The 22,317-nt window shown below is 41.7% G+C and overlaps 1 protein-coding gene across 1 annotated transcript in view; it reads left to right on the forward strand.

The window, feature by feature from the left end:
* Positions 1 to 1,116: 1,116 nt before the first annotated feature.
* The window catches only part of myo1d (myosin 1D), an 83,798-nt gene continuing 62,597 nt past the window's right edge, over positions 1,117 to 22,317 (forward strand). The window contains exons 1-6 of the mRNA XM_069160118.1: positions 1,117 to 1,664; positions 17,889 to 18,097; positions 18,751 to 18,844; positions 20,101 to 20,266; positions 20,833 to 20,886; positions 21,846 to 21,941. Coding sequence (XP_069016219.1) covers positions 1,570 to 1,664; positions 17,889 to 18,097; positions 18,751 to 18,844; positions 20,101 to 20,266; positions 20,833 to 20,886; positions 21,846 to 21,941 — 714 coding nt within the window. The 5' untranslated portion in view covers positions 1,117 to 1,569. The remainder of the gene's footprint in view (positions 1,665 to 17,888; positions 18,098 to 18,750; positions 18,845 to 20,100; positions 20,267 to 20,832; positions 20,887 to 21,845; positions 21,942 to 22,317) is intronic.

The raw sequence follows: 22,317 nt of genomic DNA on the forward strand, positions 1-22,317 counted from the left end.
TCAAATATACTCTACCTGTTACCCAGTTAGTTGATTTACCAATTAACCAAAAATCTATGGACAACTTTTAATTGTTTCAAACATTTTTCAAGAAAATGTTGTGCTTCTTATGAGACAAGAAACTTAACATCTTTGTTTTTTTAGATTTTAGTAAATCAGAATCTTCTTTTTTGACAATTTTTTTTTTTTATTGTATAGAAGAAAGATTAATTGACTTAGAAAACAATTGCCGGAGTAATTGATATTTTGTTTAAAAATCCTTAGTAAAATGAAAAATGAAGTGATGAACATGGAATTTCAATCATTTATTGAAACTGGTTTATTTGATCATACACATCAGGTCAAAAACAAACATTTGACTTCACAAAACTTCAAAAAAAATTAAGCTTGTATTTTTTTTTGTCAATTGTATTGTCCAAAGACTTATTCACATTGGCCTGGCAGGTGTGCAAATCCTTTTTTATTCAAAAGCCATACTTTATTAAAGTATGTTAATCCATCCATCCATCCATCCATCCATCCAAACCACTTTTTCAGTGGAGCTAATGTATCTTATTTATAATCAATATCAAGAATAATGCATTTGCGTCTGTTTTCCACAAGGTGGCGTACTAACCTCAGTGGTAGCTGGTGGCTGTGTGTTGTTGGTGTTCAGCTCCCTCTACAGGAGCTTCCAAACAGGAGCCCCAACAAGCACAAACCCAGCAACTAAATGATGTTCATCTTTAGAAGTGCTAATTCAGCTCATAATAAATCTACTCATATGTGTGTCAATGCTGGAAAATGATCTCAATATACAAAACTGTCCGTTTCATTCATATCCCATTGAGAAAATTGTGATGAGCTCTGCTTTTCCCTTTTATGGTAACAGAGGGGCATCATAAAAGTTGAGCCAAAACATTTTTTATTTTTTTTTCATCTTGTGGTTTACAACTCAGAGGCGGCCTCGTCACCGCTGAAATATGTATCAGAAACTGTCGGAGCAGTGGTCGTCAGAAATATTTGCAATGCTTTTCAACTTACACACAGCAGCAGGGCCTGACCAACATCTCTGCACAGGGCGGGGGCGGGGCTTAGGGGAGTAAGGCCTCGCTCCTATTGGCGGACGGTCGGTTTGTGGGCGACAGGAGAGAAACTCCAGGAAAACGGACGGAGCTGGCGGCGGCGGCGGCGCGCGGTGTAACGGGACGAGGATACGTTTCGGCGTGAGGAGGAAACTTTGGATGGACATGAGGATATCTGGGGATGTTTTTTTCCTTTCTGACAGAGACGTGGAACTTCTGAGGGAGAAAAGCGTTTAAACACCTTCCCAGCTGCATGTTTTAAAAAAAAAAAAAAAAACACAAAAAAACAAATTTGTGACCTTAATTAAACATGACTGAAATTACGATTTGATTTCCCACACGGATTAAAATGCGCATGGACAGCCGTCCTTCGAGGAGAGGAGGTGTCCAGTGAAGCCCGCCAACGCTCACCGTTTGTCGGCACTTTAAAGCGACTCTTTGAGGTATTCTTTTCCCCCGCGAGCGTCAGTGAGGAAAAAAAACGACAAAAAAAAAAGGTACCAGCATGGCAGAGCACGAGAGCCTGGAGTTTGGAAAGGCAGATTTTGTGCTTTTGGACAACGTGTCTCTGGAGGAGTTCATGGCTAACCTCAAACTCAGGTAAGCACCAGCGACCGCGGTCATTCACCTGTAAATCCGCCCCGGGGGACGAAACGAGCACTCCTGCTCAGGGACGGAAGGTTGACAGAGGACATGGCACTGTCTCATTACATTTGAGCCGGAAATGTGCTTCAAAAATAGTCTTATTTTCATGCAACAGGTGCTTCAAACTTTTCCTGAGAGCAGTTTCCTTCTGTATTGTTCTGCGTTGGTGCCTACTTGAAACACATGAAAGAACATGGGGCTATTATTTACGCAAATGTCGCCGCTGCACCTGTGTTTGACGTTTCAAACACACCTGTGTGAAACACACGTGTGAAATGTCGCGTGTTTTGAGCAGCTCTTCAACGAGAAGCTATTTGTATTAAAGTTGTTCTTTTTTGGGGGGCTTTGTGCTTTTCTTTTGATATTTGGTTCCGGTATTTGGTTCTGCTTGAAGTGTGCTTGCGCGAGCGACTCCGCCGCCGGGCCGTGCACACCGGTTTCTATCAGCTGTGTTGTCAGTGGCTCGGTGTCAAACATGATGTCAAAGCATGCTCTGTGAATGAAGAGAGAGCCGGTGAGGGCTAACGTTACTGCCATCTGTGATGAATGTGCAAACCGATCCCTGATGTCGGTTCTGAAGGAGCTTTGAGTGGGTTTCTGAGCAGATCTGGATGTTCACGAGAGATGGAAAAGGAGATGATCAGTGATGATTCAGCTCTTTCCACAGCTAATGTCCTGTTTGTTAGTCAAAAACTTGAAGTAGCTCATTTTTATGTGCTTAAAGTGATCTAACTTTGGCTTAAAAGCCTGGGAAGGAACGCAAGCTGGATTCATTATTCTTTCCTTTGATTTTTCATGCGAGTGTAATGCAGCCTGGTGATTTTCTAAGAGCCACTTGACCTCTGTTGAAACCCTGAAAGTGTAACTGTCTGTCTTCTGCTTGTCCATATGTGTGTCAGCATTTCCAAATTCCTCTCAATTTATTCTGCTGAAAGCATGTTCGCCAACGTTTGAGCTTAAATTCATTCTGGGAATGCAGAACATTTAAATAAAGGTGTGCCAGTCTTTTTAACTAGTTTTATAATATTTGTAAAAAAGTTTTTCTGATTGGGAAAGGAAGTATTACATGATCCTATTACCCTAAAAAATGGGAACCAGTATTATTAAATGGACAATTATAAGTTTGAATTAAAATTATTCACATATTAGTTCTCTATTTCTAATGTTGCATTTACAGTCCCTGTAAATATTATCTGAGGAAGAGGCTCAATAATTACTAAGGATCGACTATCGCGTTTCATGTTTTCAGAACTAGCTTTTCTTATATGTACATTTGTTTTTGTTGCATTAAATGCATTTGAATCTCTGGTTTTGGTGTGTAGTTTGATTGTGAGCGTGTGAAGCTCAAGACATCTAAGAGGAGAGACTACCAGGTGCACGTGTGTTTTATAGAGGACATGGCAGCTCTGGTTAACAGTGTTTTTATAGCCATACTTTTTAAATTAGATCAGCCTCTGTGGTGTGAACAGTAGCCGTGGCAGCCAGGCGAAGAGGACCTGAGAGCAGCCAGACAGAACCAAGGCCCTCATTTTCCCAAACTCTCTCCTATTTTCTGTCTGTTTGTTTTCCCTCCAGCCAGACGGCTTCGGTCCGAAGGTGGCGTGTGCAGATTGTTATTTGTCCAGGGTGTGACCGAGTCAGGAGGGCTTCCTCCTTTCTTGCTCCTTTTCCCGTAGTCCGAGAAGTGTGTTTGCCTCGGTGGGAGTGGGACACTTGAAGGAGGGATGCGGAATAACTGACCCGGTGCAGTTCTTCAAAACAAGTCTGCACGTCTCTCCTGGGTGTTGTTTACGTAGCGTGTGGGAACTCGACCTCACGGTTACATGTTTGGCACAAAGAGACTTACTGCAGATCAGCTTATAGGCCCGCTCAACAACATCAATTTAAGTCCCAAATTTAACAAGTACTGGAAAAGTAAAAGAAGGCATTTTGTGTGCAGTTCATTGGGCTCGCTCATCGAGAAGCACCGATTGTTCTCTTCGCCAGAACTTGTAAAAATCCCCAAATGTTTTTATTTGAAGTGGGTCAAAAGTGTGGGGCTCCTCGTTCAGTGACTCTCCGATCGCCTGAGTTGTACTCGCAGCCGACCGAGTTACGCTGCTCTGTCGGAGGGTTTCTGCTCGGCCATGTTGGCTCGGTAATCGAGTTTCCCCCCGGTGGCTGCATGCGAGGCGTGATTTTTGGAAAACATGGCTTGTGTTCCTTCGCTGAGGCCAGACATGGTTGTTCACGTTGACATTTACTTGTTTGACTTGAGCTTGAACTGCGTGGCCTGTCCCAGAGAGCCTCCTGCTCTCTAAATAGAGCCTGGCAGTTGCCCGTTCTTTTTGTAAAGATGTCTTGACGGGATAAAAGTTCATGCCAAATTCCTCTAGGGGTCTTGGGAATTTTGCCTAAATGAACAGTGATCAGATAACACTTGGATAGAAACCGTGCAGCACAGCCCGCTGAACAAACTTATGTTTATGGAGGACAATCATCTGATATGATTGAAAATGACTCGTGAGAGGAAAATACAGCAGGGTGAGGGCCGAAGGCAGTTTTAGCTAAAAATGTTTAACTGTGATTACATCTAATTCTCTAAATTGATGTTTAACTTATGGCCCCTTAGGGATTATAGCAACAGAAGAGTTGACAGAGATCCATCGTCTTGCTCTCCAGCATGATGGCCTGAAGACATGCTGCGTTCAAGTGTTATCGTGGTTACAACATGGGAAGTCCGTGTGCACCGTATGATTAGCGTTCGAGCAGTTAAGTCGTAAAAACGACGCGGAGGGCGTCTAGAAGCCACGGAGGCTAAAAATTTAACAAGCTAACAGGCGGGTGACGTAATGAGTTCCGACGTTGTGAATAACCACAAGAGGGCGCCGTTCATACGGACTCTTCTCGTGTTACACTGTAAATACGACCCCAATTAAACTTAGCAATATATATAGCTATTACACTCTACTTTAACCTGGTTACATTTTTACTATAGATACGGACAAAGTAAAGATTATTGATCTCTTTAATAGCAACAAGACTGAGTAGAGGCTCTCTGCTGTAGATCTGACATCCTGTGAGCCTCCTGAATAGTATGTGTGCAGAGTTTTACTGACACTAAATGTCTTTATAAGGCCACGTTGTTTTGTCTGTCCCCTGGAATCCAGGAGAAAAAAAAGACTGCTGCGTGTTTCCCAAATAATTATAGTAGATGTTTTTTTTCTCTAAATTCCTCATCTGAGCCGGTGTAATATTCCAGATTACAGAACTGACAATCACGACACCGTGGTTTTATTTATTTATTTATGTACAGATGAATACAAATTGAACCAGAGGAACCCGGCAGGGTTCGGTTGCTGTTTGTTTTAATCTTGTGACGGGAGGGGCTCGTGTCCCACAGCTGAACGCTGCCAGTGCCCAAATATGTGCTCGATTTGTAAGTCAGCTTCATACACAACACAGTCCAAAATGTTCTTGGTTTATTAGTGAGCCGGGTTTGTGTTTCTTCCCCATTTGGCTAAAAATGATCATAATTATCAAACGGTGAGCAGAAATCCTCCTGTTTGTTGAGTGATTTGACCTTTGAACCCGTCTACGAGGAGTTAAAGAGGACTTTGAACAGGAAGCCTCCAATAAGACGGAGCAGGCCAGGAGCAGGAAAGCTGGCATTTCCCCTGCCTCTGCTCCTCACATTTCATTGTTTCCTGCTGCCTCTTCCCAGCTCAGGAGGGAATCTCGTGTGCAGACGGGCACATACGCAGTACGAGACAAATGAAATTGGTGGCATTTTATTCTCTTAAAAAGTCAAATAACTCACTATTCTCATAGATGTCACTCTATTTCTCATGTTACCTGGCAAATTATTTTCATCTGCCATGAAAGGAACAATGATTCTCCTGTTTTAACTGCAGGTGGACTAAAAAGAGGTGTGGTGCAGAAAGAGGACAAGCCAACTCTCTTTTTACTCCTGCAAAGTTAACCAAAATCAAATCCCCCGTGTGTCCAGGTCGAGAAAGGATCACCAGACAGGGAAACCTCATGTTAAGTAGCTTTTTGTCTTTGTGTCTATATTCCATAGGTTCCCTTTCAAACTTTTGGCATCTGGCATAGAAAACACATTCAGCTCTGGGTCTTTTCCTCTGCTAGATCCTTCTTTATTTGCTCTTGTCATGCCTTTGTTTCTTCTCCCGCAATAAAAACCAAAGTCCATGTGCAGAACACACAGTCCTGTTCGTACTCTGCAGCACAGATGAAAACGGCGATAGTGCGCAGCAGATGCCTCCAAGAATATTTAATCCCAACCCGCTTATTAAAGTTTTTTTTTTCCCTCTTAGCGGTGGTCACTGACTGGAAGAGAAATATTTATAGATGAATGCAAAGATAGAAAGTGTTCTCTCATGTCAACTTCCTGCTCGAGACCAGCAGCGACGGAGGATGATGTCAGTTACGATCAGAGGCTTCAGGGTACATGAGCCGTGTCAGTAACATGTTTCTTTTATGCTGCAGAAAACTGTTAAGAACTCCTTAATGCTCGTGGTGCTGCAGGGCCTCAGACCGGCAGCCGTTGCTGGGAGGATTTCTGTCCTAATTACGGAGAAAAGGAGTCTCTCCTGAGCAGATGGATTCATAGAAGGCTCTTTGAGAAATGCCTCGTAGGCCCGCTCCCCTGCAGCCCGGCAGCAAACGGTCCAGTCTGGCCACAAAGAATTTCCATACGACCGTCTGTCATCTGAAACACATTACTCTCCTTACATAAACAGGGGCTGTGCTCATGCAGCTTTATTCCCCTCTAAAATAAGTTCACCAGCTCCCAGAGACGTCTCATTTGTGGACTGCCTAAGTTGGCAGGAGGGGGGTCAGGAGGAGGACGTTTAGCACGAGCCCACAGCGCTTCCAAAACCACTTTTTCTTCTTATTCTTAGTGCACTTGTGTCATAGTTTCTCACCACTTCATCTAGCCACTGCCTTCCACAATTTTCTCCAACACTTCTATTTAATTATGGTCAGTGATTTGCATATCTTGTTTGTGTGCCACGTTGTTACATCACTTACATTTTCAGTTAAATATGAGGTTTATAGGACAGGGAATCAAACTTTAATTTCTTTGTACCATCAAAGATTGAAAACTTTTAACTGGCACCGAATCCTAGGTTATATTATTACATATTAAATATAAATATGATCTAAAATGTAACAGTTGAAACCATGTCAACATTACATGCCTCTTTTCCACATGTCAGCTCGACTCCACTGTTGTTTTTGGGGAGGGACAAAGTTGTTGATACTATTTTTGGCACCACTTTCTGCGAGGTTAAAAGTGAGCTGAGCCGATACTAAAAAGTGGCATGAAATCACTGCAGACCAGCGATTGGTCGGAGTGAGTCGGCCCAATCACTGCATCGCTATGAGTCAGTGACTCAGGGCGGAGAAACAGGGAGACGCAATAATGATAGGCTCCAGACTATCTTTAAACTTTTGGCTGCAAATAATATTTAGTTTTTTCCCTCATGAGCAACATTGGAATAGCATGAGGAGAGGATCTCTAGCAGCCAGTGTATAATGTGCTCACTTTAAGAAACGCAAATTAATCCATTAAGGTCTTAACCTCCTTTTAAATTTCCCCACTGTGGGATTAATAAAATCTAATCTAATCTAAAGGCACCCTGGACTTTTCACCGTTACCGTTGGTGCCGTCTCACCAGAACTAATGTTGTCATGTAAACTGTCCAGCTCATAATTTAACAAGCAGCCACATCCTTTGTCTGCAACATTACCCCCAGACAAAACTTCCTGGTAGCCTTTTTCTCTAAATTACACACACACACACACACACACACACACACACACACACACACACACACACGATGCAGTCACTGAAGTGTTTGTCAGGAGTCACCCGGCATGGCGGTGCGTTTCCTAATGATCCGTGTGACTCAGCTGGCTAAAGTTGCAACGTGTGTTTAAGCATACGTTTTTATTTTTATTTTTCTTTGTGTACATTTTGTGTGTCCTCGGCAGCTGTGATGTCATCCTCCGCTTCCTTCAGTGCGGTATTGTTCTCTTGTCCACCTGTTGGAGCCGTGCCCCGAGCCGTCGTGGGGGTGGAACGGCGTACTCACTTTCACAGCCAGCTCCTCACATCACCTCACAGCCTCGAAGTGACACATGACTCATGGACACCGGGCCGGATTGTTTACTGTCACTATTCAATGCACAATTTTCTCTTTCAAAATCTTTTTTAGTTCGGCTGTTATCTACTAGTATTGCACATAATTTGTCAAGTAATTGATTGTTTTTAAAAGGTCTGACAAGTGAAAATATACGACAGCTATATGCCCACTATAAGGGACAGTTATAGGAACTACCTCTTGAGAAGTTCTGTTTCAGTACGTTGGAAATGAACTATGTTTCATGTGCGATTAAAATGTTTAAAAACTCTTCCTGCTGTACAAGAATGGAGAGCAGCACATAGCAGAGAAAAGCAATAACCTTTGTAAATAATTATTCCAAGTTACATTGGTTGATCAACATCAGTACTTGTGTTACACGTGCAGTGTTTCCCCTACTATTGTCTTGGGAGGGCCGGGCCGCCCGCCCCCTAAGAAACTAAATATGAACTGCAGTTACATCCAGTAACTACTATTTGTCTTTGTCCTAATGCTGTTATTCTATGTTTATCTGTCTGTTTTTATGTTCTTGCCTGCTGTCCTTTTAGCCCTAATTGAAACTATACTACTTTCCTAAAATAGCGTGTTAAGCAATGTCTGGTTCTTTTGGATTTAATCATTTCGCTCTGTTTTTTTTCTCTCGCTCTCTATTTCTTCAAATCCATCCAGTCATTATTTTTCCATGCCAAGCCCGCTGTGATTTTTACATCAGTCGCTGCTGACCAGTGTGTTAAAGCGTAAACAGGTTCTGCGTCAGGCTCGCGGCCAAGTCCCAAAAAAAACTCCACCGGCACCACCCCTCGCTTCATTTCTCCTGCTTTCAGGAGGCCCTTTTAGCGAAATGTGGTCATTAAATCAGAGCGAAATCCTCTTCTCAAATACATGCTGCCGTACCAGCCTGATTTTAGTGCGTGTGTGTAAAGGCATGTAGAGAACCGCTGTGATCTCAGTCAACAAAGAAAAGGAGGGTCGGCCACCTGATCTCCAGCCCGGCTGTTTACACATGGCTCCCATTTCCTCCTCAGGATCCAGACCTGCCAGCCTCATGGGAACATCTTTTATTGTGAACAGGAGGAACACACGCTGCCGAGCACTGTTGAAGCATGGCGTCATTTAACTTTGCCTCCGAGTGTGCCTGTTGCTGCTGCTTGCAGAGGATTGTTGGGACGGACATCTGTGAAACGGTGTCAAGGAAGGGAAAAGACGAGGCTTTATTATACAGTAAAGGCGGTGAGACGGATGTGGAAATGCTTCTGTTACCTGAATGACAAGTCCATGGCGGTTTTATAACCAAGACCATCTTATATCTAGAACTCAGTGAAATAACATCTCGTGTGAAACAAAACCTTTAAGATCATGAGACTAGAATCTATATTCACATTTCGTAATATCCGGCACAATCTACTCAAAGTTTTGCACGAAAAACAAACTCTGTAGTTGCATTAGATGCAGTGGTACCTGTGGAGACACGCATCACATACCGCTGTTCATCTCGGGAGAAGATTCAACAGTGTGTGTGGAAATCTGGATTAAATATATTGTTGCTCCACCATCACATCTGTAGCTCTGTCGTCTTCAAGGTTAAAGACGGTTTAATTATTACATAGAGATGGGTCACCTCCTTTTTCCTACTTTAACATTGCGTAATTGACACTCTGAGACAGACATGGCATCATCACAGGGCAGAAAAGTGGGACAGTGTTTTGATTTTGCTTTGGTTTCAGAAGATTTAGTCAAGCTTGTGTCATTAGGCCATAAAATATAATCTACCTGTCATACGCGAATTCAGTATTCTTTTGATCTGGAGTATGAAGATAATGAAAAGTGGTGTTTGAGAGTCTCTGCTTCAGCCCTGTGGCGAGACAGCTGTGTCGGTAGCAGGGAACCTACCTCCTCTGATTCTTTTGGTAAAAGAGTGATGTGGGTCTGCGGGAGAGTGGATGGGTTATGTGTTGATGGGCTGCGTCTCCCACAGACAGACTGGGAGCTGCTGTTTAGCACTAAGCAGGCTTTACAAAGCAGCGGAAAATCCCCTAATGCAGAGCCCAGATGTCTGATGGTGCAGACCGTGAAGAAAGGCCTCTGTCGCACTGTACATAAGAGTGGAGTAGAGGAGAGAGAGGGCAAGAGAGAGAGAGAGGTGGAGCGGAGCAACAGCTTTGACTTATTTCCAGTGGGTCCCTAAATGAAAATGTTATGACCATAACTAGTGTTCTCTGAAGGAGAGGAACGAGGTACAACACGTATAGTGTGATGTCCATTACTATACGTGTCGTACCTCGTTCCTCTCCTTCAGGGAACACAAGTTATTTTCATAACTTTTCTTAAATAGACATTAAGGAGCAATATCACACACCCATTCATAATACTTAGGGTGATAAACAGGTAAGCAGGAACTTAAATGTTTAGAAATTGGCAAGTGATGAGCGCTTCCTGTTTGCCATGGATTTAAACACATTCATCACTGGACTGGATTTCTCTGAAAACTTTCAAATGTGATGATTCTCAGGGAAGGAGTGTCTTTTTTCTGAAATTTTCAAGTGAATTTATGGACGTTTATTTGTGGTTGACATTAGAGACAGTAATACCCTCGGCAAACTGTAAAAATCTGAAGATATGTGAACCATGTCTGTCTGTCCAGATCTGACCGAGTTATGACTCGACCGGTAAACGGGTCAGATCAGCAGCTCAAACTACAAACACCGACTTTGCTTTGTTTTCAGAGCACCGGTATGCACTTGTTGCGTAAACTCTCCCGCCTCATGTCTCCCTCTGAGCCGCTTCACTGTTTGAAAACATCATATTTGCAGGATAGAGAAGCAGATGTGTTTAATCTGTCCTCTTTGTCCTGAGGGGAATACTCCAAATCTCTAAAAAATACACAAATTAAACAATCGGACTGCAGAAAAATCTCAGTGGAACGTTTTTTTTTTTTTTTTTTTACAAATAAGAGCAGTTTGGTACAAATATAAATAGTAATAACTTTCAAATGTGTAGGATTATTAGTGACAGCGTTAAATCACCTCAGGATTATATGTAGAAATAGTTCAAAGCTACGTTCTGTTTACCTTTTCACTGTTTATCATCTGTAAAAGCCTCAATCAATGACATGACTGCAGAGAACCGATTCTTCATCACTGCTGTTGTTTTCCTCCCGTACATTCAGAGCGAGCATCTTTTATCTGTGCACTCATCTGTCAAGTTGTCTAATCCAGTAGCTTCAGTGAGTTTATTTGCTGTTTGAACAATCAACACTTCACAGCGGAGAATCGTGAATAATTAAATAACTCTTGACAGACGAGTAAAAGAAGGATTTTATTGTGAAATAACCGTTTGAACTGCGTCTCTGAAAGATTTTGCATAAATGTTTTGAATCTTTAGAAGTCTTAATTTCTCCAATCAACAGTTGAAAACCCACAGATGTTCAGGACGATCATATATGAGAAAGAAAGCCCAAAAATCCTCACATTTCAGATGCTGAGCTGGCAAATGTTTGACATATTTACCTAATTATTTGGAGATAAAAAAAAAAAAATTTAAATAGCCAAGCGATTCATTTTTCTAAAACAATATCACAGCTTTGCATTAAACATTTCCAAACGAACCGACTCCGGCCATCCAGATAAGATGAACAATAGCAATAAGTGTCTGCGGCTTTATAAGAAAAGCCCGTTTTCTTTCCTGCTTCTACCCAGGAGCCACGGAGATAAGCCCCAAAGAATAACAGCTTTCACTCCAAACAAGAGCAGTGATGGTAATGAACCCGCAGATAAAAGTGGAACAGAGACAGATTATCTCTCTGCCCTTCATAATTCCTGGAGTGACCCTGAAGTTCACACACACACACACATACTGATGGCAACACGTGCTAACTCGGCTCACGCTAAGATAAGCCACAGATTGTAGGAGACAGTGTGGATGCAGCACGCGGTTCAGAGACACGCTTCTTTTAAAATGCAAGTGAATTTAAGTCTGGATGAACTTTCTCTGCTGCCTTTTTTTAGGACAAATTCTCACCTGTTTAAACCGAACTTTACACGCAGAAGCTAACGAGCTGTTAAAGCTTTCTACGACGCTTCCTGACATACGAGCATGTGCAGCTTTTGTTTAGACTCGTATCGTCTCGCCGACAGATTGTAATTTTCCCTTTGAGTGTTAAGTAGAGACAGAAAATCACAGCAAGTGTTATAATTGCAGCAGTGTGTGCGGCCTCGGGGTGAGGTGCTGAAAGTGGCCTTTTCACATCGTCATTTGAGACACATTTACCTCTTAATTCTTTTCTCAAGTTGTTTATTTTCTTCCTGAGGAGATGTGGAGGGGTTGTTCATGCTCCTCCCCGAGTTAACCATTAAAAAAGACCCACCCATACAAGATTGGAGACAGCGGTTGTGCTCGGCTTCTGCTCTGTAATTCACATCTGTGTGTGTGTGTGTGTGTGTGTGTGTGTGTGTGTGTGTGTGTGTGTGTGTGTGTGTGTGTGTGTGTGTGTGTGTGTGTGTGTGTGTGTGTGTCATTAGCATTCCTCCGGTATTTCGAGGACAGAAGAACATTAGATGCAGTTTAAGTCACTTTTTAAACACACTTTTTACTGCATAATGTAGTGAAACATTCTGATGCCAACTCTCCCCATTAACATTAATCAATAATGTCATTAGCGTCATTTGCAGAGAAATCTTTTGCTGCAGCACAGCACCTGAATTTATTACCAGTTTTACTTTGGTTAGCAACAAGGGAACGTCTTTACCAGCCAGAAAGAGAAGCAGCAGTCTCTCCAGGACCAGAGAACCAGCCTCCTTGTGCCCATGATTTTCTATGCCGACATGAGCTCGATGACTTAAAGCTTTACCCGACTGACTTAATCAGTTAAATCGGATTTATCTGTTTAACAGTCGTATTTCAGGAACGTTGGATAATTATTATGACGCATAATAACCTTTTTTTTTTTTTTATGTGATCTTTTGGCCACAATAATCAAAGCATGAACATTCAGGTGGAAGTCGGACCATACATACCTCCTCTCTTTTTAGCTGCGTTCAAATGCAACTTGTGAGCTTGTGGTTGCAACACGGGAAGTTGTGTGCACCGTATGCTTGGCGTTCAAGTGAGAAAAACACTGTCGCTAGGCAACGGCAATGTGGACGGCGTCTAGAAGCCATTGAGGCTAATAATTCAGCAAGCTAACAGGGGGAAATGTAGAAAAGGCACAGAGGGAAAAAAGGAAGCCGTTTTTCTCAGAAAATAAAATGACAATAAAAAATAAAAAACCAATATATTAGCTTAACATCCAACAAACAATACATTTTCATGGCCTCTAACATTTCTGTAAAGATCAGCAAACACGTCACAATCCGTGAAACACGGGGCTTTTAAGAAAGTTTTGAGTTCCCACGTCGTGAATACCCCAAGAGGGAGGCGTTCATACGGACTCTCCTCGTGTAATGCGGTAAATACAACCCCATTTGAACACGGCATTTCTCTCCGGCCCTCCCCCTCCTCCTCCTCCTCCTCCTCATCTCTCTTTTTTTTTTTTTTTTTTTTTTTTATCTCTGATTCTCTCCCGTTTCCTGGCAGTGGTTTGGGAGGGGTCCTTCTGGAGGGAGATCACACGGCGGCAGGTCGGACCAGTTTAGACACACTTCCCTTCACAGCTGAATAGACGGACAGAGAAGAGAAGATGATGGAAAGGGAGCTGCACTGTTACATCAGATTTATGTTACTGTCAAATATAACTCTACTAAAACTTTTACTGAGAACTGCGGGTCACTGATCTGAAAATTAAAGAAACGGACAGATGTGAGCGTCGCCAAATTTAAATCTGATTTGGTTTCCCTGCACCTATAAATAGCATTTCTGGGAGACTATTATCAGCCATAAGGTTCTGTAATCTCTGTCCTGTTTGTCATTTAAATCCTCCTAAATGAGAGTAGAACAGATGGATCAGCTGACCCCGGATCTCAGCTGACACGCTCCCACTGATTGATTTTTTTATTTTTTTATTCTCCTCTTCCTCTTCCTCTCCACTCCTCTCCCCTCCTCCTCTCTTATAATTCCCCGTGGAGGGACGACAGACACAAACATGGCCTATAGATGCTATTTATATCCTCGGAGGTAGAGGAAAACACCGAGGCTCCTGAGGGCCTTTCACTGCTTCCATCCCTTCCTCTGAATCCGTGTCCACTGTGCGGATGATGCATGACGTTGGACGATTCGATTGCAGCTCTTATGGCTCGTGTGTAATGTTTTGATATTGGGTGGAAAAATGAAAACCCACAATGTGAGACTGACACTCCCAATAGGAATAATATTTACATCCCCTTGACATTTGTGTGACTTAAGTGTTTATTCTGCCTGTACCTTACGTCTTTGTTAAAACTGCAGTCCACTGAGTGATATCTCTGCAATGCAGTTGGGAAAAGTCAAGTCAGGCTGTGCACAAGTAACCTTTATTTATTGCTGTTATGTGACATGAAATTGTAGGCAGGTCAAATTTGAGCCTAATTTTATTAAGATGTTTATAAAACCTCTTATCAGCTGTAAAAAAAAAAAAAAGGGTTTATTAACCTTTTCACCAATGATATCATTTATCAATCATTATTAATTCATAAAGCCGGGTTTAAAAATAAAAAAAATTTAAATCACAGTATAGTCAGACAGCGCCTTGGTCTTTACACTGCTGCTTTGATTGACATCTAATTGAGCCAATAGCAGCTTCCATATCCTGTTCCCAGCCTACAATAGCCGACCATATTGTCTGTATTGAGCAGAAGTGTCAGATCCAGCCAATCGGAAGCCACGTTGGCGATGATTGACACTTTGTTTACCGAATGATATTCTAAACACGAGTATGTGCGGCTCATGTGGGCGGGGCTTATACCAGAAAGCGAGAGTATCTCGTTGTTGTGCTTTGAGGTCCATTCTTAATTCTCAAAAATAACGAATTGGTATCGAATTGGAAATCGCATCGAATCGGGACAATACGAGTCGGAATTGAATCAATTTGGGAAATTGGTGGCGATACCCAGCCCTATAGATTAATACACACACCCACAAGATCCTGATTGTTGGGTGTTTTGACAGCTTTTGCTGCTCGTTGTTGTCATGACGAACATCTCAACCCTCTTTGCGACCACACACACACACACGCTGCATCATTAAATAATTAAACTACCTGGTTGTAGTAACCAGCTGAGTGCCCATGACTGTATATGAAATACCTGCACATCTTCTCGTTATGAATGGTGCACCCTGTCCCCCCCCCCCTCCTCCATTCAACCCTGTACATGATGTAAAGCATTGCCAATGTAAGCCATTGTACATGAGAGTTAAGTGGGCAGCTCGCTGGTTCGGCCCTTTCAGGGGGAGACGGAGGGCCCGTCTCAGACAAAGACCTCCAATTCACATGTGAACAATGGAGCGGGCACACGGCAGCCTCCTGACTGAGGCGGGGGGAGGTGTGGGGTGGTGGGGGGGCACAATGGGTCTTTTTCTGCAGCACCAGGGGAGGAAGAGCTGGCATGTTATCTTAGCTGCCTGCAAAAAAATATGGTGAACCTGCTCATCCTTTGCTATTATTAGCATTAGCATTAGCATGGGAAGTCATTTTTGCTCGATCACCATATGACTGCTTAACTTTTATGTATTTAGCATAATGTAAAACGTAGAATATAATCTTGGACCCAATCACCACTTGATATTTAGATTATCAATACTTTACTTTTTTGGTGACCATATTTGGATGCTTGCTACAGACTTTTTTGGGGATATTTTTGGAGTCATTATGTCCTTGAGGAGAGAATCATTACAAAAACCCAGTTGACAGATATCTTAGCCTCTTCCGTAGCCAACACCATCGCTTCTGTTGCAGATGTAAAATAGTCCCATAACCCTCATGAAATAACTCGTTTCACTACCAGAATTTGGTCCATTCAGTCCAATAAGATGTGGAAAGTCTACAAGAGCAAGGATTTAATTATTTTATCCCAAATTCCAGTTAGCAAAGGGCTAAACCAGATGTTAGACGGCTCGTATGTCTCACCAGACACCAGATTTGAAAACTCTGTATACTGTGAAATACAGAGAGATTTATTTCGTGGTATTACGTTTAATCAGCATCATGTGAACGTGTTTGGCAAGAACATGAACGTAAGGGACGTTCATTTATGTATACAATCTGCATGAGAGGTTTAATTAGAAACTAAAAAGTCTGCACTTAAATCCTCTTCCAGATAATTCAATCATTAATGCAAAAGTTTCAAGTATTCAGAATCCTCTAAACTTTATTATTTTGCCGTTTAAATTGTATTGATTAGAACGACATCCATCTGATCTTCAGATAGAAACTAGCATTGTTTTACAAAGAAGCCTCTTGAGCACCGTGCTCCGGTTGTCCCACCCCGTCCACGACACATGAACGTCCCAGTTACTGCACGGCCTGACGCACACAAATCTGAACACACAAGGATGAGCTAATCTCAGCATGAGCCCTGCTGCTTTACATTCTCTTACAATGTCTTGCTCTGTTGTTTCCTGTTTTCTTACTCCCTGTTTTTTAGTCTCCGTGTGGAAGATGTAAATATAAACCAGTGATGGATCTAACTTGATGTAATCTGATGGAAAACCTTGTTCAAATTTGAAGTATTTCTGTACTGGAAAGACTTTATTTGTATCTTTAGCATGAGCCCAAATGTTATTCCGAGATTGTTTCGATAAAAAGGCCGAGGCTCCATGTAAAAAGTCAGCGATAAACAAGAAGAGTGTCATGGACGTCCGTCAGCAGCTTCATTCATGATGTTATGCTTGATGCTCAAGGAACTTTTAGGAAAACAAATGTGCTCTTTGCAACAACATCAAAAACCTGAAGGACTGCAGAACATTTCCCCGTGCCTTGAGTTGTCATTTTATTCTTGAATAATGTTATCACAATCTGGCAAGTCTTTAAACACACACGAGCGCTTGATTGAGTTCTTCTGGCAATTCCTTCAAACCCACAGTCACAGATACTTCATGCAGACGTTATTAGCTTTGGATGAATGTGCTCCTGGTCATGTTTGCGAGGCGGCGGCAGCAGAGGTTTGGCAGCTGTGAAGAAAGAGACCATTCTTCTGGGGAGAAAAACTGGCATCCAAGTTCTCCTTTGGAGAGGAAGGAAGTGAGGCAGGCAGCCTCGGGGCGCAGAGAGAAGCTGAGAGAGAGATGGAAAGATTGTCTGGGAGGGAGAAAGAAAAGGGCACAGAAAGTGTGAGAGCAAGAGAGTTACAGTATATCTCCAAACGTCACACCTACATGCTGGACGTCCAAGTCCAAAGCGACTGCATGGAGTTTCTCCCATTCAGCCAGAAGAGCATTCATGTGTTTGGTCGGTTTATTCCAGCTGTGCAGGACGGTGTTGATTCGAGGCTCTCTGCAGACCGGTCAAATTCTCCCACAGCAATGTTTTGTGCACCGGGAAATTGTTACATTTAAACAGGAAAGAGACGAACACAAAGTTCTGGCGTGCAGTTGAGAGCCCACTATTGTCTGAAATATTATTGTAGCATCAACACAAAAACACATTGGCGAAGGTGTCCACAGAAACAGGATGTTATCCTGGAGACATTCATGTCTAATAGAGACTTCCTCGCTGTGTCAGCGAGAAAGCAACATGATATTGACAACATGCAGAAAAGTTAAACAGGCTGTGTTAATATTGGAATATGCAGAACTTTGGATGAATATTTTAGCTGTATAAAGGAGTACAGACATACTTATCTTCTAACTTTCTGCCAGAATAAAAATGTCTGCCAAATGTCAAAACTATTTTAATGATAATTGTGTCACAATTTCTTCTAAAAGAGGCTCACTTTGATCTTTGAAAGTACGACATTCAAGCTATTTCCACACTATGAATTTATTTTGTCTGCAATTATTTGTTCTTTCCATCTTGAAACCTGCACGTTTATAAGTAAAATCACTTTGGTGGTCATCATAATGATAATACAATAATCATCATTTTTGTGACATTTCTAAATGCCATCTTTTTGTGTGTCTCCAGGTTTGAGAAAGGGCGGATCTACACCTACATCGGGGAGGTGGTGGTGTCGGTCAACCCTTACCGCGCCATGAACATCTACGGCCGGGACGCGGTGGAGCAGTACAAAGGCCGCGAGCTGTACGAGAGGCCACCACACCTCTTCGCCATCGCTGACGCTGCTTACAAAGCCATGAAGAGGAGGAACAAAGACACTTGTATTGTCATCTCAGGTAACACGGGAAGCCCCCCTGCAGGGGCTGGACAAAAAGCACAGAAACGGTTCACAGCGTTTTACATACACAGTATGAGTGTTTTCGTACACTGTTTCCTCTCAGATGTTTTCTGTCCTCAGTGCAGCTGAAAATGATACAAAACAATTCATCATCCCTTTTTCTGAAACAAATATTTAATGTGGCCACAAGCTGTGTGGCAGCAGGGAGCAAGGATGAAGCACCACTCAGTGGTCAGAGGAGGAAGTGAAAACAAATCCTGATATCACAGCAAAGATTTAATTCCCATAAATACTGTCGATAAAATCTTAAAATCAGTTCAGTGGATTGAAATATTTTTCCTCTACACAGAAGACATTTAAAAATAAATCAATATAAAACTGAAAAACTGTTAATCAGACTTTAGTCGACAGTTTGCCATGTTTTAAATTGCAAAAAAATTATATAAAAATGTTTGACTTGTGTTTTAAGTTTTGATTGAAAAAGTTTCAACTGTTTCAAATATTCATTTGTTTAAACCAAATGTGTACCAGTGGTTTAATTAGCACGTCATGCAAAACACACCAAAATTACAGAAACCCAAATTATTCCGTTATTTTTAGAAAAACAACCTTATTGTAATGTTTTGCATTTTTTTTTTTTTTTTTTTGCAGGGGAAAGTGGAGCAGGAAAAACTGAGGCCAGCAAGTATATAATGCAATACATTGCTGCTATCACCAATCCTAATCAGAGGGCTGAAGTTGAAAGGTGAGTTGTTGATATTGCAGCTGAATAATCTGCAGATTCGGTGCTCAGTCTGGGACCGCTGACAAAACAGAAAACATTATCAGATAAAGAGGGTTTTATTTTCATTTTGGTTGTTATACTTGTTAGTTGTCACTTGAAAATCTATCACAAACATCCTTTTATACTTTGCATCTATTCATTTATTTCATGCCGGGGGGGGGGGGGGGGGGGGGGGAGTGCTCTAAATTGCAGGAAAAAAATACTTGAACCTCATTGTTGTGCTTGAGAAAGTTGCAAGAACTTGAGGCCTTGTTCTTTTTTAATTAAATTTGGTATTAGATAGTGACGAGTGCCAGAGGTCATTTTCATTATCTTGTCATAGCTATTGTAGTTAAAGTGGCTCATTATATTCCAGGTATAAATACTGTCAGTAGTTAAAGGCTCCTCAGATCACGGTAATATGTAGTTACAGCTCAACTTGGCCTCCTCAGTGTCCCTGATAAGTTCCTGTAGATAAAGACCTTGTTGCACCATATTACAGAATGATTATATAAAGACCTTGTTGCATCATATTACAGAATGATTATATAAAGACCTTGTTGCATCATATTACAGAATGATTATATATCAGTGTTTTAACACCTACAGTAGATAAATACAGAGACGAAAGCAGGAGATCGACTTTGATGGAAGCAAAATGTACGTCAGAGACAAAGATAAGGTTTAATGTTGGTGAAAACAAACAGCTAACGATTCATTTGAACATGTCAAATCTACTGCACACAAGTTCCTTATCTGCCAACACACACACACACACACACACACACACACACACACACACACACACACACACACACACACACACACACACACACACACACACACACACACTATACAAACATGAAGGACGTATTGTCGACATGTGGACTGCAATTCCATAAAATGTTATGACCTAATTGCATCATAAATTGGTCTCCACGTCACAGTGGGAAGTAGCATATGTTTGAATTCTTTATATAATAAAGCATTGATTATTTTTTTATGCCTGAGTTATCAGATGTTTTAAATTCAATTCCTTGTCTTCTACTGTCTTAACTTGGTGATAATTAATGAAGTTACTTTGTGTGTGGATGCATGCTGCACAGTCTGTACAGCCTCATTAAATCTTGATCTCGTTGTATTGGCACCATGTGAGTCTATATGTTGGCTCCTTAATGAGACCACTTCAAACTAAGTCACTCTGTTTGACACTTTATTATCATCCCGCCGTCCCACAGAGTAAAAAACATGCTGCTGAAATCCAACTGCGTCTTGGAGGCCTTCGGGAACGCCAAGACCAACCGCAACGACAACTCCAGCCGCTTCGGCAAATACATGGACATCAACTTTGACTTCAAGGGCGATCCCATCGGAGGCCACATCAGCAACTACCTGCTGGAGAAGGTGAGCGGGCGGCGAGCGTGAGGAAAAGGAGGGCAACGATGTGGTCAATGCATTGGTCACTGATGAGTACAACAAACATTTCATGTACATCCAGTGATGTCCAAAAGTTTCAGGGTTTAAAAGAAAAGTGAAGACGCTTTTAGAAATAAAGCACAATGAACAGAAAAGCCTAAATCAAACTAGTATTTCGTGTAAACAAAGATCCTCTCAGGTGCTTTTACATGATACCTGGCAGGTTGTTCAGAGCGTCTTGAGGAATTTTCCACACATCTTTTTTTTAGACTGTTGTATTTTCTTTGTTCTCCTTATGAAGGTATTTTTTTGATTTTATCATGCAAGAAACAAACAGTTTTGCGAGAATACATTTATTTGGATTGCAAACAAATGTCCTCCTATAGTTTTGGTAGTTTTGGTCACAGATTCCTCATTTAATCGCAGACCATGATGTTGAGATCGTTGCACTGTGACCTGTCTAATCATTGAAATACATTTTTAGAAAGCAGAATCTTGCAGTGACTGACAGCTGTGATGTGACACGTTGTTGTTGTTGTTTATTTCTCAAACAGTGTAGGGTGATTTTCCAGCAGGAAGGAGAGAGGAGCTTTCACTCCTTCTACCAGGTAAGTGTGTGTGTGTGTGTGTGTGTGTGTGTGTGTGTGTGTGTGTGTGTGTGTGTGTGTGTGTGTGTGTGTGTGTGTGTGTGTGTATTTGCATGTGTGTATTTGCATGCAATCATGGTTTGAGGTTTTAGATATTTGATATTGCCATGCTGCTGTTTTTCAATGAGTAGGTCCTTGTTCTGTTGATCTCGCACATAAGGACAAGCATACATGCCTACACACATGTAGGTGATCTGATAGTCAGCCCTGCCAAAGTTTTTTTTAACCTAGTTTTTATTTCAACAAATTCAAAAGTCAAATTCCAAATTTTTTCAAACTATTTAAAAAAAATCTTTCTATGTTTTTGCTATATATCTTATAGACAATTCAACAAAATCAAATTAAAGAAAACAAAAACAAAAAATTCTCTCCAGAATAAATATTGGTACTTGGACTAGAAAGTAAGGATTACAAATAAGATTTCAAATGTAAAACAACAAAAATAAAAACAAACATAGATGTAATCAATGCTTAAAAGAGCAAAAGCACAAAAATCAGCAATACAAATATTTTCTGAGGAAGGAAATTCAGTTTTCATGGATATTTTGAGTAAAACTCCACACAGCTCCGTTTAATTTGCAAAACACTGAACTCCCCGGCAGGATTATGAATCCTCGCAGCGTCGCTGAGTCATCAGCGGAGCTTTTGTTCCTACATGTGGGAGGATCGTGAGTTGAAGCTTTGGCCACAGTTTGTTTTGGATGTTGAGCGTGAGAGAAAGTGGAGAGATTATTATTAATTTTTTTTCACAGATGCATGAAATCCAGCGTAATATTGACTCAGGCTGCAGCGTGCATGTTTTATATGAGTAAACACGCCAGGAAATTACAACTGGGCCATCTTATGGAGTAATAACACTGCATGGTGAGTTACTGTGTGAAGTGTTGGAATAAAGGTGTTTGTTTTTGGTCTTCCATCAGCTGCTCAGAGGAGCTCCAGACTCCCTGTTACGCTCTCTTCACATCCAGAAGGACCCGACGGCCTACAACTACATCAAAGTTGGAGGCCAGATTAAGGTATCCTCAACACACAAATTCACATTTCAACATTGCTGCGGTTTTGTGCTGAAAACGTGAAACCGTTTGCACCATTTATTGTGTTTGGAGGACTTGAAGAACTTGAAAGTATGTGAGTGTGATGTAGAGTTTGTTTTGCAGAGTGGTAAATACAGTCAAGCACACGACTTACGGATGTGTGTTTTCTTACCACAGTTTACAATTCACATGAAAGAGAAACAAATCACTTGGAGGACGAGTGTAAAGTGTGTAGGAAAAAGCATTTCAGCGATCACCGTCTCCGAGTGTGGTCTTTAATGGAGACCTCCGCCGAGCGAGAGACGCCGTCTTTACGTGAGCTTAATGAGCAGGAATAAAAGAGTCGGCACAAAAACCA

This window comes from Embiotoca jacksoni, unplaced genomic scaffold (assembly GCF_022577435.1).
Source record: "Embiotoca jacksoni isolate LCO1_2020_lvr unplaced genomic scaffold, fEmbJac1.0.p SCAF_26, whole genome shotgun sequence".
Lineage (NCBI taxonomy): Eukaryota > Metazoa > Chordata > Actinopteri > Embiotocidae > Embiotoca > Embiotoca jacksoni.